The sequence below is a fragment of the Cryptotermes secundus genome, unplaced genomic scaffold (assembly GCF_002891405.2).
Source record: "Cryptotermes secundus unplaced genomic scaffold, Csec_1.0 scaffold683, whole genome shotgun sequence".
Taxonomy (NCBI): Eukaryota; Metazoa; Arthropoda; class Insecta; order Blattodea; family Kalotermitidae; genus Cryptotermes; species Cryptotermes secundus.
Window position 1 is genome coordinate 69754 of NW_019729903.1, and position 15344 is coordinate 85097.

At 40.9% G+C, this 15344-nt stretch overlaps 1 protein-coding gene across 3 annotated transcripts in view; it reads right to left on the reverse strand.

Annotated features, from left to right (window-relative positions):
- LOC111865787 (neurexin-1) overlaps window positions 1-15344 on the reverse strand; it is a gene marked incomplete at its 3' end in the record, with an annotated part of 317673 nt that overhangs the window by 66632 nt on the left and 235697 nt on the right. For all 3 annotated transcript variants that reach the window (XM_033751956.1, XM_033751955.1, XM_023854068.2), the window contains 1 exon segment: window positions 3829-3855. In XM_033751956.1, the coding sequence (XP_033607847.1) occupies window positions 3829-3855 (27 nt within the window).

Genomic DNA, 15344 nt, shown 5'->3' on the forward strand with positions numbered 1-15344 from the left:
CTGCAGTGACTGAGAAAAATCACGAAAACATCCTTCAGAAAAGTCTTGCCCGGCTGTAATTCGAACTCAGTACTTCCAGAATTCGAATCTGGAGCGTTACAGCCTCGCCAGTTGGTCTCTGGCTTTTGTGAGCATGAAAATGAGCCTTCGAGTTCCACAGAAGGAGAGCATGTCTTGTTAGGTGTGCTGGTACTACCAAGTCTGTTTCGTCTGCCTTTCGGCCTGGGGTCGCTTGAGGTCACGGAACAAACTCTTCAAACGTGATCGCGCACCAAGTTCTCATATTTCATGTCGGCTAGCACACCCTCCGCATTGCCCACCCTGTGAGAAGGGGAGGGGGGGGCGCAAGCGAAGCCACGAAATTGCTTCCTGTGACGCAGCAAGGAAATGTGAATGCTTGGAGAACTCCGAAAGACAGTATGCATGCGTGTTGATACACACTTCGTATCGATAGGTCGTTAAGTGGATGAAACATTAGTAAGGAAATTAAGAAGAGCATAGAACCGAACAAGTTTTCTAAACGTATAAGAGTCTGAATGTTAAACGATATCTCGAAGTAAAGTGACAAACACATGAGAAACGGGCTGGATGTTCGAAAAGTTTTTGGGCTATTTCTTTCCACCGTCCCTTATTCTAAAAGAGCAGATCCATTTTCAGAAATGTTTTGTTCCTTTAGAATACGGATAAAAATGTAAAGCGATCCTTGTAACAGACCGTGGAGGTCCTATAGGTTTGTGAGACGTCAAGGCTCCCATATCTTCTAGAAAATCGGCTCACAGATGGCGGTGAGGTTGTCAGCCTTAGGCACCGGTTGCCCTTTACACCTTAAAATTCCTGGTACTCATTTCTGTTAGAGGCTGAGTAGGCCCCAGGGCCATAGTGCGGCTGGAAGGATTAAGTAAATTGAAAAATCCACTGACCTAATCGAACCCGCGACCTTCAGGCTTGTAGCATAGTGCCTCAATTAACTACGTTACCGCGTGCTCCCTCATGGTACGGGACGATAGAAAAATCCAGAAATTCAATAATCCACACCAACGATTAAGTTATTTGGAACCCTGTTTTCAGTTTGTAACTTTAGTAACACAAGGATTAACTTGAAAGTATTATCTTCTGGGCTATAGAGCCGTGTAGCGCGTTGAAAGTCAACCGAAGTCTCGGAGGAACATATAGCCTCCATCTTCAGGGATTATAGGCGTTATATCCAAAAGGTAGTACGATTTATAATCATCGCGGCGAGACACTCAAATCCTACGAAGGTCTAAATTAATTTTCGATACACACATGGGTGCATTCAAAACCACAAATAATTCAACCCACCTCCAGCGGCCGAATGTAAAACAATCTTTGGACCCTTCACGTGTCTGCCTCAAAACTCGTCCGGGATTGATGACAATATCATCACTTGAGGAGCCACAACTACAGGCGAGTTCCTTCATCTATCACCAAGAATTCTGTCACAATTTTAATATTATCACGGGTGCATGTCTGTCGCCGGTGTTTTTGAATTGATGATTGGATTTACTGACCACTTACATACACACACACACACACACGACTCGGAATTACAAACAATTACAGCGCCATGGCTGATGTCCGAACTTAGAAAACACTACAGCACAAGCTATATATTTTCCAGCCTGCTGTGTCTTCATCAGCAGTTCCCTGGTAACGGCTTCTAACAGTGTAGGTTCTTGAGTTTTCGCGTTCAAGTCCTTTCTGACTGGCGGATCCCTTCCAGCTTTCCCTTTTCTTCACAAACTCCCACAGAGAGTGGCAATTGTCTTCCTTATGACTACTCGGCTTTGCCTCCCCAAACAACACCGTTCATTCTCGTATGCGTTGCAGCGGGATTATGTTCATAGAGCCGTTCCATAGAAGAGGCCTGCCTAGCAACGGACTTCTTGTCATTGTTTCGCGGCCGTTGACGAGAAACGAATATTATTTCAGAATCTTTGGCTAACAGCGGCTGTTTCTCTGGTTCGACAATTCTTGCTTTGAGCAAATATGCCACAATATTCTACAAACATCAAATGAGAATTAAAATAACAACATTGCAATTACTACGCAGAATACATAATTTTATACTGTAGAGTTTTTCCTGAGAAATATCATAATCAGAATAAAATATATTTACTGTAAAAATTTATAATATATGGGTAATTGGAAATGGTGTACTTCATAATGAAGCACACAAAATATCACTTGAAAACAGGAACAATGAAATGAAAACAGGCGAAAGTCTGACATATCGAATTTCAGAATAATCTGTGGAAAAAAATTACAGAATATATGTAAATACCAGTTCCTTACTCTGCAGAAACTAGCTTTTTTTATCGGCCAATATGGCTGAACATCAGAATTACCCGCGAATTTTTTACAGAAGTTTCGATATAAAATTTTAGTAATAAAATTGGAAATTATGTCTATCATGTATATAAAAAGTTCAAATTATGGCTTTACGTAAACAAGACCTAATTTTCAACTGATATTTATGACAATCTGTGCTGTCCGACAAGGCTTGATGGCAGCTTCCCTCATCAAATTTCAACGCAATGTGTCCAACGGCTCACGGCGTACAAAGAAAGAACTGAATATGTCCTTACGTAAACCACGATTCTGGGGTTATAACGCCATGTAGTTCGCACATAGAGCAACGATTCGGAGGAATACATCGCCTCCATCCTCATGGTCGAAAAGTAAATTTAGTTAATTGATCTTGCCAACTGCTTCTTATGGTTTCTTGTTCGGTTTACACTTTGACACTGAAGATGGAGGCGAGAATGATGTAAATCATATCGCGATATTTTTTAAATTCAAGGCATAACAATCCACAAGACCGCATGTACGTGTATATATATAACGGGACCTCGGTAATCCGAAAAGACTTGCATACCACCAGAAGAAATGTGCAGCTCCGAAAGTCATAAATTTGATCTAAGTATTTTACTTACGTGTGGTAAAAATTAGTTCTCGTGAAACATGGTAGTATATATTAATGGATCTGGTTCTCTGCGTGATGAATGATGGAACCAGGTTACCGCTTGCCCCAAGCTCGACGTTCAGTCGGACTTCCGCTCGTTCCGCTCTTTTTTTGTATATAAAAGGCACCTATAAGCTAACTAACTTCATGGAGCCGAGCCCTTCTTGAGAAGCCGCCAATTGTGTAGCTACTCAAGAGCTTCCCAGCATTTTATAGAACCCGAAGATTCATTAACGTGTTCACAAGAGCCATCCGCTGGTCCCTATCCTGAACTTTCTTTGTGATATTTCGTAACATGTTTATTCTTTTTATGATGAGGAACTGTTAGCCCAATCCCAACTCTGGAAGATCACCTCTTGTAGGCTGTCCGCGACTGCTTATTCAATATATTCGCCGCTACTCTTCATATCTGGAGGCCGTCTTCTCCAACCGCAACCTGAGAACGCGCCATGGTGTGCTGACAAGGGACCCACCTAACATGGAAGGTACCTATATATTTTTTCTAAAAAATCCAGTAATACAAAAGATTCGATAGTCCGAACACATCATTATTTTAATTAGTTCGGATTATCGAGGTTGTACCATATTTTAAAATTCTCTGGTCTAACCAGAAATCCTTCTAAGGTTCAAAAGTGTTCACGATTCCTCATTCGTGTTCAAACAGAATAAACCGATCCACTTTAAATACATCCATTAAAGTTTGATATTTAGTAGTAACAGTGTGCTACCAGGGGAGTATGAGACATTTCATCCGCCATTACGGTGAGAGGGTAGCCATTATTTGGGCGAGTTCGAATTGAGCTGTGTACATGTGGCATGCATATAGCAGGAGATGTCATACTTACTCGACAAAAGCTCGTCACTGCTGAAATCTGAAACAGAAGAGAACATGCGATTATTAATGAACTTTGTACGTGCATTTTCATCCGACAGAAATCGGAAATGAATGAAGGCTCGCATGCATATGAGGTGCAGTTTCCAAGTGACACCAGTGCGCAAGAGCAGTATGCTGCTAGAACCCAGTAACTGTTCGTAGTCCTTCATTAATTGCCTATTTATTTAGTGCAGACTGTCATGAACAGATCAAAATTGCACTCGTAAAGAAATTAAAGGGGCGGGCAGTATTAGCAGAATGTTTCCTCTAATATTCATTTCAGAACAATTTGATTTTTCGACATTTATGAAATGCATACCATACTGGATGTTTTTCAGTCTCTGTTTGCTTAAAGAAACAACGTTTTTTGAACTGCCTCTGCTTCCATCTTAAGGTAAATATAAACGCTCTGCTGGGGTCATTAGTTGGACATAACCTCTAGCCCCGCACACAGAGAGAGATGAGATACTAGCTCTATCTATACCATCCAACTGAGCAAGTTTCATATTTTTACCCGAGAACAGAAGCAGGGTCACCTCTCGAAACCACGTGCTTGTTTAACCTAGACAATGAGCAGAAAAAGTCCAATAGGACGTGTTAGTCTGCCGACACAGCTTCATTGCTAATTTGAGCTTTATACGAGAGGCAGTCAGTGAATTGGTCGCAAATGGAAGAAAGACATCTATAATGGACGCAACAGGGTATTCAGTATTCAGTATTGAGGGGGTGGGTTTACCCATGCACTTAGACCAGTTATTGGTCCATTGTGCGCCCCCTCTTTAATTTCTACTGTCTCCATACCCTACCGGTACTGATGCTCGCTATTAGCCCCTTTCTGCCAGCGAGGTTCCAAACTTCTACTGGCAGTGGTATCTAATAGTTAGTCCCTTTCTGTCAGAGAGGTCCCCCCTCCTCTGGCAGTGGTACCTAATACTTCCCCATCTACCGGAGGCATTGGAAACTACTTTGGGCGGGAAACTTTTTGCCAAATTTAGCTCAGAGGTCTCCTAGAGTTATGAGGTTCTTTTACGTGCTGTAAATCTACGACACGGGACCCACGGCTCAAAGTCCCTCCCGGAGGACTTGTTCCATGAATTTTTCCGCCCTTAAAAATTCCACGACCTCCGCCAGGTTTGAACCCGCGTACCTTGAGTCATGAGGTCGGAACGTTACCCCTAGACTACGGAGGCCGCTATGCAATATGGTATCTATGTGTATCACTAGGTAGCAGCACAGTCCAGCCTCATGACAGCCTAGGTAGCGGATGCGCATGCGCGTGTTCACAGCTGGTTTCAAACTCAAAATGGCGACCGTGCTTGAGGAGTGTGATACTGAATAGCATCGTTCTGTTATGCGGGTTTTTGTGGGCAAAAGAACTCAATGCGAAGGATATCCATATAGAAATATTTCCTGTTTAGTGTGGGAAGTGTTTGTCGAGTGAAGCGTTTTACAGCTATGCAGAGAAATTCTCTCAAGGACGTTTGAGAGTCTCAGATGGTCGACAAGATGCGGAAGTGGCTGAGACGGCAGTAAAAATGCTTCCATGCTGCGGGTTTCGACGAACTGGTAAAGCGATGGGACAAGTGTATAAATATTGGTGGAGGATATGTCGAGAATATTTTTTTTTCCAGGTTCGAAAATCATTGACCTGTTGTGTAATGTAATTGTCACTGATCTTTCGGAAGAAGGCCCGTGTTCACAACACGAAAACAAGTATTTCTACCAATTCTAATATGAGCATGTCAGACTAAACACATACAAGTGGAGAGATCTATCTTCCAGGATATAACGCCGTGCAGTCCTTTTAAAGTTAATCGAAGTTTCTACCTGTTACGTGCTTCATGCTGGTTTCTTATTTGGATCATTCTTCGACTGTGAAATGAAGGTGAAATGTTCCTCCGAAGTACTAGTTGACATTCAACGGAATACATGGCGTTATATCGCAGAAGAAAGAGAACTCTTCATAATCACCGCTGTGAGAACTTCAAATCCTACATACCTGTGAAATTCTGGAACGGCTTTAAGTGTAATGCGCATGTGTGTACAGACGAGAGCAGAGCACGAAAAACAGAGAATTTACATAAAATATCGAATAGAACGTGCTGAAAGGAATGTGGAATAATCTCACATTAATATAGCGACTTGCATCTGCGCATGGACACCTGTGTTTGTTACTCACTTTCTCGGATGAAAGCTTTCTCTCATAGCTTGCGTTGAATTGCGTTGAGTGATCCTTCATTTTGACAGAAATTTTGTCGTGATTTTATATCGAGTTTGACAAATGAGGACCCTGGTTTCCAACATACAATAGAGGTGGAAAGCTCTAGTTTTGGAAATTATTTTTAAGGTTGCGTTACCATCAGTAATGTAGTTCGTTACATTATTAAACAGCTACTAAATTTTATTTTGAACATATATTAGGAATGAAATTCGTCAAACGGAAGACTTTGTTGAATATGAAGAAGTTGTTCCTTAAATTGGACTTCTCAAGGGATTACGTACACTCAGAGACGTTTTAGACAGTCAATAACTATATTTGGGCAGCTGATGAGGACGACTGCAAAAAAGATTTCCTTCCTTCCTTCCTCTCTACTGTATTGTGGCATATTCGCTCGAAGCAAAGAAATATGGAATCATAGAAACAGCCACTAATAAGTGACGGCTGTGTAACATGCAATAATGGAGTAATTGTTGGAACCGGTATTTTCTGTGCGGTCCGTGTCAAGGCTACAGTCCACTTCCTATATGTCTTCATGGAGCAGTGCTTAATTAATTAAACACAGGGACACGTTTACCTTTTACCTTTATAATTCTTTCAAGAGCATATTCGTTCCGTAATACGGCAGAATGCTGTAAGTTTGCTAAAGGAGAGAGATGAAGATACTTGTAAGCTCACGAACGCTTTCCCCTTCCTTGAACACCGCCAACCATGATCAGAAATGACATTCAAAACAAGCTTATATAATTCAACATAATACCAATGCATATTTAAACCCGTTGTTCCCATGAATTATTGTTATGTTGCCAAGAAAATTTAAGCAAGCTTCTGATGCGACCGACTTTACTTCCATATTTCGGGCTTAACAGAACGAATGAGGCAGCAGAGATAAACGACAAACAAAGCCCTTTAATAAGAGTACGAACGGAGAGACAGACTGGTATAACATACGAGTGTATCCTGGCATTATTCTCACAATCATTTCAAAGCAACTGTATATTTCACATCGTGTACAGAGCAAACCTATTTTCATACTTACATTAGATCCTACCACTTTCATCTGAGAAATATTTATGATTCGTATAAATTTAAAATAGATTCACTCTTCAGCTGTATGCAAGGTAAAGTATATTCCTGTAGCAGGCCGTGGAAGACCATAGGGTTGTGAGACGTCGAGGCTCCCAAATGTTCTCTAGAAAATCGGTGCATAGGTGGCGGTGAGGATGTCAGCAGTACGCGCCGGCCACTCTAAACACCCCAGGAAGATACCTGATACTTATTTGTGTTAGAATCTGAGTCGACCTCAGGGTCATATTGCGGCTGGAAGGTTTACGTCAATTGAAAAATCCAATGATCTCATCTGGAATCGAACCCAAAACCTTCCGGCTTGTAGCACAGTGCCTCAACCAACTACGCTACAGCTTAACCTTTCCCCTTCAGGTATATGTACTTGGCTTATACGTGTGTTACATAGCGGAGCGTGAAGCTGACCACTCACCTCCAAATAGTGCTAAGGTCAAGAAAACGTGGATCTATACAACCATTCCATATGCCTTAATGGAGTAGTGCTTAATTAGTCAAGCACAGGGACAAATTTACCTTTATGTGTTACAGAGTGTAAGCTACGATAATGCAGTCAGTATAGTGACTGGCTACAAGTTGGACGACAGAGGGGTTGAAGTTCAAGTCCCGGTAGGGTCAAAATTTTTCTTCTTACAACTTCGTCCAGGGGGGCACGCGGTAGCGTAGTTGGTTGAGGCAGTATGCTACAAGCCGGAAGGTCGCGGGATCGAATCCCGATTAGATCATCGGATTTTCTTCAATTTACCTAATCCTTCCAGCCTCATTATGGCCCTGGGATCGACTCAGCCTCTAACAGAAATGAGTACCAGGAATATTCTTGGGGGGTAAAGGGCGATTGGCGCGTAGGGCTGACAACCTCACCGCCATCTATGAGCCGATTGTCTAGATAATGTGGGAACCTCAACGTCTCACATCCCTATCGGCCTCCACGGCCTGTTACAGGCATGGCTTTACTTTTTTACTTTACTTACTTGCCACTTCGTCCAGACCTCCTATTAAGTGGGTGCCGGGGGATATTTACCTGGGCATAAAGCGGCCGGGGCGTGAAGCTAACTACTCACCTCTAACTAGTGCAGAAGTCAATAATACGTGAATCTATACATCCATTCCCTTATACGTCTTCATGGCACAGGGACTACTTTTCTTTTACGTAGGTTTATTACAGAGCAGTTCACGGATGAATGAAATTGAGAATAGTTTAATGACAGGTTATAGTCTAGTATGTGTTTATGGACGTTTCGGGGTCGAAGACTAAGTCGAGCAAGAAATACGAGGAGAAGCAGACAGAATACAGAATTTTGCTTGCTACTTTATTTTTAAGGTTATGTCTGGTGCGATACTGTCAGTATGTAGGCTATATAGCGTCGATTGGTATGATGATTGGTGAATGAACTGGAAAGGGTTTGGAAGGAAGCGGTCGTCGTCTCTTTCAGTCAATATCCTGAAGTTTGCCTGGCGAAACAGAGGCTAAAAACTAACCTTTCCCTGGGCGTAAAGGCCCATAGGGTTTTGAGATATCGAGGCTCCCATGTTTTCTCTAGACTGTTGGCTCACAGATGGCTGTGAGGTTGACAGCCTTACAAATCATTTATTCCTCCACATGTCCTCCACCAACACTGATACACTTGTCCCATCGCTTTACCAGTGTGTCGAAACCTGCAGGATAGAAGTATTTTGACTGTTTTCTCAGCACGGTTGCTTCTGCCGCAAACCAAAGAGTGTGACCTGGTCGGGCGTCACATGCGACTTGCGAACGTCCTTGAGAGAATTTCTCGACCCATTGGTGAACGGCATTACGCGACAAACACTTTCCAACGTAAAGAGGAAATATTTCTTTATGAATATTCCTCGCATTGACTTCTTTTGCTGACAAAAACCGCATAACAGAACGATGCTCTTCGGTAACACATTTCTCAAGCACGGTCGCCATTTTGATTATTGAAACCAGCTTTTGAACCTGCGCACAAGCATGTGCTACCTAGACTGTCATGAAGCTGTACTGTGCTGCTACCCAGTCGTACAAATAGAAAACGTATTACATTCATTACAGCTGTCTTACTTCCACTTGTTACCTATTTACTAACTCTCCCTCATATCATCATCATCATCACTGAATAAAATGCGTAAGGAGATTAATAGCTCTTCGCCAAATATAATTAGAATGATGAAGTAAACTGTAAAGGAGGATGAGGTTGGCAGTGCATGTAGCAAGCATGGGGAGAAGAGGAATGCATATAAGAATCTGGTGAGAAATCCAGAAGAATAGAGGCTACTAGGAAGCCCTAAAAGTATTTTTTCTATTGCTACTGGGGTGGGACTAAGTCCCTTGTACTGCGGCCACTTCTGGCCTATTGCACCAGCCCCAGATGATAGGTGAGGGTGATTGTGGAGCAATTGGTGGAATGAAGATTGGCAGGGGAAACCGAAGTTCTCGGAGAAAACCTTCCCCAGGGCCACTTTATCCACCAGAAATCCCACTTGACCAGACCCGGGATCGAAGCCCTAAAAGTAGATGGGAGGTAAGTATTAAAATGAATCTTAGAGAAATAGGATGAGGTGGTATGGACTGGGTTCATCTTGCTCAGGATAGGGACAGTAAACCGGTGAACATGGTAATGAACTTATGGTTTCCACAAAATTTTTGTAAATTCTTGAGCAGTTGAGTTTCTGGAGTCATTTTAAGAAGCACTTATCATTATGATGATGATCATCATCATTAGTGTGAATCTTTTCGTAATTGTGGTTTGATTCTACAAAGTTTAGACTTCGAACGGTTTATTCGATTGGTGTGATGATGGTTTATTTCTTTGTAACGTTTTAAGAGGATAAAATTGCCGCTGTACCATGGATGCATTCCGGTAAAATCAATTAGGGACTGTGACAGTCCAAACCTTTTACAACTCTTCAAGGGACGCTATGTTCCTCTTTAGTCATTTCAATAGAGTGACTGATTTATTGGGGAGACCGATTCATTAGCATGTTATGATTTGCTTTTCGCATCTGGACAGAAATAACTGCTTTATTTTGTTACCTGCAGCTTGGGTGAACGGAAAGGGACGAGGCCACCACCGGAGGCAAGTCTGTAGTTTGTCGAAGATGTAAATTTTGTTTTGCTGATGGGTAGCTGTGATAAAAGTGTCTTCGGAAGGGTGTAATTGGACCCTAAACTAAGAAATAACCGCTTTCACATGTGGGGTTCTGGGTTCTGTATCTTTGGAGCTCTTTATTCTCAAAGTTCTTTATGTGATTGTCTAGTGCTGATTGTATGACGGATTTGGCCTGTTAAAATCAACCAATAGGAAATTATTCTTGTCTGGGAGAAAGGCCGTCAGTTCAAATCCTATACAGGGGATGAAGCGACGCTCCCGCAGGATAGAGTTTGCAGAAGGACTTGGCGTTTTGAATTCATCAGAGGCAGACGTCACTGGGCTGCACTCTCAAAGTTTATCTAAATTTAACAGTCTTTATTTGGTTCGATTAATCTTTGATAATAATAAAAAGGGCACATTACTCCATACTTGCTAATAAAGTTATAGTGTTTGCTTCTGAAATGAACAATTTGTGGAGAGCAGAAATAGTGTCTTTGATTTCTAGCAGTGGACTGGTTTTAAATGTGCAGTTTTCCCGTTGCCTCAGTTATTACTGTGACACAATCCTGAGAAGAGTCAAGTGGTCTAAGGAAGCCGGCAAATAAATACAAAGATAGAAAGGGGACGGTTACAGGACTTCCCCTTTCTAATGTTAAAACAATGCAAGGTCTTTACCCCATGCGTACCAACGCCACTAACAAATACGACTTATCTGGAGGATATATTTCATTTGTATAACTGTAGCTACTTTGTTGTTTTCCCTTCTATACATTTTTATTTTGCACTTTTCTATATATTTTATTCTATGCCCACATTGTGCCATTGCTGTTGGCAAGCACTCTAATAAATGAACTAAACATGATTAATATTTTTTCTCGCTGCATAACGGTTGCGGTGAATGAATTATTCTTTTGTCTAAATAACGCAAACTGCCTTGTTTTCAATTTTGTTTTCTTTTTTATGTTTCTTTCCATCTTTGTTCGTGCCTTTTTATAATTGGCCTTTGGGCTGTTCAGTTAGCTCATAAATGAAGAACAGATTTAAATCATCATCATGTTTTATAATCAGTATTTCTTAATTACTGAAACATTAATTGTCCTTAAGATAATTGTATGTGTGCATATAAGTCACGGCAAAACTAAATAATTGGTAAAGATGAAAAATAACCGGTAATAATGTAGAGTTACCAGAACAGTGGCAAATATGATAAATGTACGTGTAGCAACAATAAATTCCGCCTCTACTTATGAAAAAAAAATATTAATTACCAGCAATTATTCATGATCACAGGTAAACGTGATACTTGTCACAATATTCGTCACACCACTGTGTCTGGTAATTATATATAATTAGCGGTTTACTCACGTTCACCATTAGGTTCATATGTACATAGTTTTTCTTCTCATGGAATAATATTTGGTGTGATTACATTAATTGAATGGTTAGTGTCTTAATGATACGTGTTGTCTGTATAGTCTCCCGCTGTGTATGGTTGTGACCGCCTCTGTGGCCTAGTGGTCAGAGTTCCTGGTTACAGATCCAGAGGTCCGGGTTCGATTTTCGGCGCTACCAGATTTTCTGAGAAGTAGTGCGTCTGGAACGGGGTCAAATAAGCCTCGTGAGGATAGTTGAAGAGCTATATCAAGGAAATAGCGGCTCTGGTCTAGAAAACCGAAATTAACGACCGTGGAGATTCGTTGCGTTGACCACGCAACACCTCTATCCGCTAAATTTGGCACCAACTTCGCCAAGCGGCGGTCGCTCGCTCGGTACAGTTCGCTTTCGGACTAAAACCACGGAGTTTCTTTTTGTGTGCTTGTTTTGTTTGTCTTTCCGTTGTGTTTACCTTATACTTGGCATTTAGGGGCATGCGTAAGCAGGTATATAAACAAAGAAGTGAAGTGAACTGAATGATTATTTACCATCAAATCACGGAGTTTCTCTCATTATCGTCTACACGTCCACGAAAGAAATTCTGAACGGGCTGTGAAAATAGAAGGGGCGACAAGAAATCTCCTAATACAACATTTTCTAGGATGAAAGCGTAAATTCCTTTGGCACCGGAAGGCATTTTGTCCTACTAGACAGTGCAGCAAACAAAAAATTCCATTCTCGAAATCCAATTCTAACTTCACTTCCGAACACAGCATGTCTTAGCCCAGTGGTGGGATTCCAGAGGGGGAAAAACTTTTGTAATTTAGAATGCATTAATTTGAATTGGAACATCTCTCGCTTCTTTTTCAACAAACGACAATATTTTTGCTATTATTTCTCCCAACTTTATTTTCCCATTTATTCTGTAATGGGCAAAAAAATATTTCCTTTACCATTCTAATTTCAGGAGAAAATAAAATAATGTATGTTAAATAGTAAAATTAATTTCAAAATTAATTTTTACACTTATAGAATATAGTCAACCATAAACTTTTGTCAGTAAGAACATTCCTATATCACTATTTCCAATCCAAGGAAATCTATGAGTTGATGTGCAGTGAAAATAATCACACATCAAAAGAGTTTTGTCAATTTCCAATTAGAACTCGCAAATTTAAATACTATTTTTCTGGGACCACTCAGTGGCTTGAGGAACTGACACTTCGGCGCAATTGGTTATAACAGAGTCAACGAAAGAATACACACTGACAGTGACAGAAGAATTCGGCCATCTGTTCCTCACCCTACCTACACTGTATTGAATGTAGCCGGTTACAACTGGTTGGAGTATGGAGAGGCAGGAAGATGTCTGACTCTGATTACTGACTCTTCCCGTATAAAATATCTCTACTGTTAAGCAGTTTAATCGATATTGAAATGTGTCGATTTTATACAATAAAATTCACAAATACCAAACTTTATTAAAATTCTTTCCGGGTTTTCGAATTATTACTTGTTAATGGACGGACAGACTTGGCAAAGCTGACTGGCGCATGTAGAAATCTTGTCTTTACCGTCTAACATGAAGGCAGAATATTCGTCCAGTAAATTTGTACCTATCTATAAAATTTCTAGGCGTCATATACCAGGAGATCGGTGTCTTAATTTCGAACAAATGTTCCTTTCGGTTACTCTTTTTCTTTACCACTCTGTACACTGCTACAGAGGCTCTTATCGATACTTATTTTCAGCACAAATTCCGAAGCTCTAATTGTCCAAAATGTTAATTCCCGTATCGTCAACATCCTGATACATATATTAATTTCGTGTTTCATGACATTAATCATACGATAGGGTTTGCATATTTACGATGAATTATTTTATGGCTTTACATACACGGAATTAAATCATTTATTTTTTGTTTTATGACTTTCAAGTACAGGCAGCTAAATTTCATTCCAACCAGGCAATTTGAAAGCAACAATGCAAACTGCTACCATTTAAAGCACTTCCCACATTTACGCATGCGTAGTTGCGTCCATGAGAAGCGTTTTTAAGCGCACTTTTTTTAATGTGAATCGCTGTTCTCCATAGAAGAAATGTTATTATAGGGGAGGGGGGTACGTTCACGAACGATCACAAAAAGCCCCCCTCAAAATAAAAAGCATACATTTTGTTTGTTCGAAGCAAGACAAATAGGCAGTGGAAATACGAGTATATTAGCGGTCATATTGTGCAATAAAATACAAATAAAACTGAAAAACAAAGAAAACAACAAAACCGTACATCCCACAGCGTAAGAAGAATTTACTAGACAATGTGTTCATTTCCGTTTTCGTCTGCACATGTTCGTTTTTGTTCGGAAGTGACTTCAGATGAGCGGGTTCGCATTCGATGAGAAGTAAAGCCGAGGGTATGTGCTCAGAGCCGGATTACGGCATAGGCAAAATGGGTCGTGGCTTAGGACCCAGAGGTTTATGGAGATGCGTGAGGCGGGCACACAATTTGTTCAGCGCAAGAAGGTGGAGGGCCCCTAAGGATTTTATTTGCAACGAAAACAATGTGTTTTCCGCTCCCTGTCTTCATCGATTATAAGAAATAATAAAGTGTCTAACACAAATTCTCTTCAAATTACATTTTTCAGTGCCCTAGAGCCCCGCACTGAACATTGGCTTAGGGTCCTGCAAACTCTACAACTGCCTCTGTAAAAGTAAAGCTATCTCTGTAACAGGTCGCGGAGGCCCAGAGGGTTGTGAGACGTCGAGGCTTCCATATTTTCTAGACAATCGGCTAACAGATGGCGGTGAGTTTGTCAGCCTTACGTGCCGGCCACCCTTTACCTCCCTGGAAGATTCATGGTACTCATTTCCGTTGGAGGCTGTGTCAACCCCAGGGTTATAGTGCGGCTGGAAGGATTAGGCCAATTGAAAAATCCAATGACATGATCCGGAACCGAACCCGCGATTCTCCTGCTTGTAACACAGTGCCTCAGCCAACTAGGCTGCCGTGTCCCCCCTTTAATAATAATAATAATAATAATAATAATAATAATAATAATAATGGGATGAAATATTAAGAGTTTTGAGAAAACTGCATAATGACGAGCTTCGTAGCTTCTAGTTTTCACCAAATACAATTAGTATGATCAAGTTAAGAATAAGATTGGCAGGACAGGCAGCATGCACCGGCAAGGGGAATGCAAATAGGATTTTTGTGGGAAAGAAAAAAGGAAAGAGACCAATGGGAAGACCAAGACGTAGGTGGGAGGATAATATTAACATGGATCTTAGAGAGATGGGTCCATAAACTGTTGGGAAATTCTTGAGTTGCCGAGCGACTGGCGGCTCCTCAAAAAGTTCACAGCTCCATGGAGTTATACAGTTAATTAAATTAAATTAAATTCGATTATAACGCAACAGCCCAAGCAATTGCGACTTATAAAGTGAGCATGACTGAAAAAAAAACAAGCAAATATATGCAAAATACAAAACAAGGCAGTTTTTGATATATGAGTAATAAAGAAAATAATCCGTGGCTTTAGTCTTCAAGATAACTAGCAATAATGTTGTAATAAAATATTAATAATAGTAATAACAAAAATCAGAGTTATAATTTAGATGATAATAATAATATTGTGACATGTTGACCCCTACCTCCCCAGCGGTACGTGGCGGTAACGTAACGCTCGCGTTCTTACGGTAATAGGCGAGTTCCCGCCCCGCC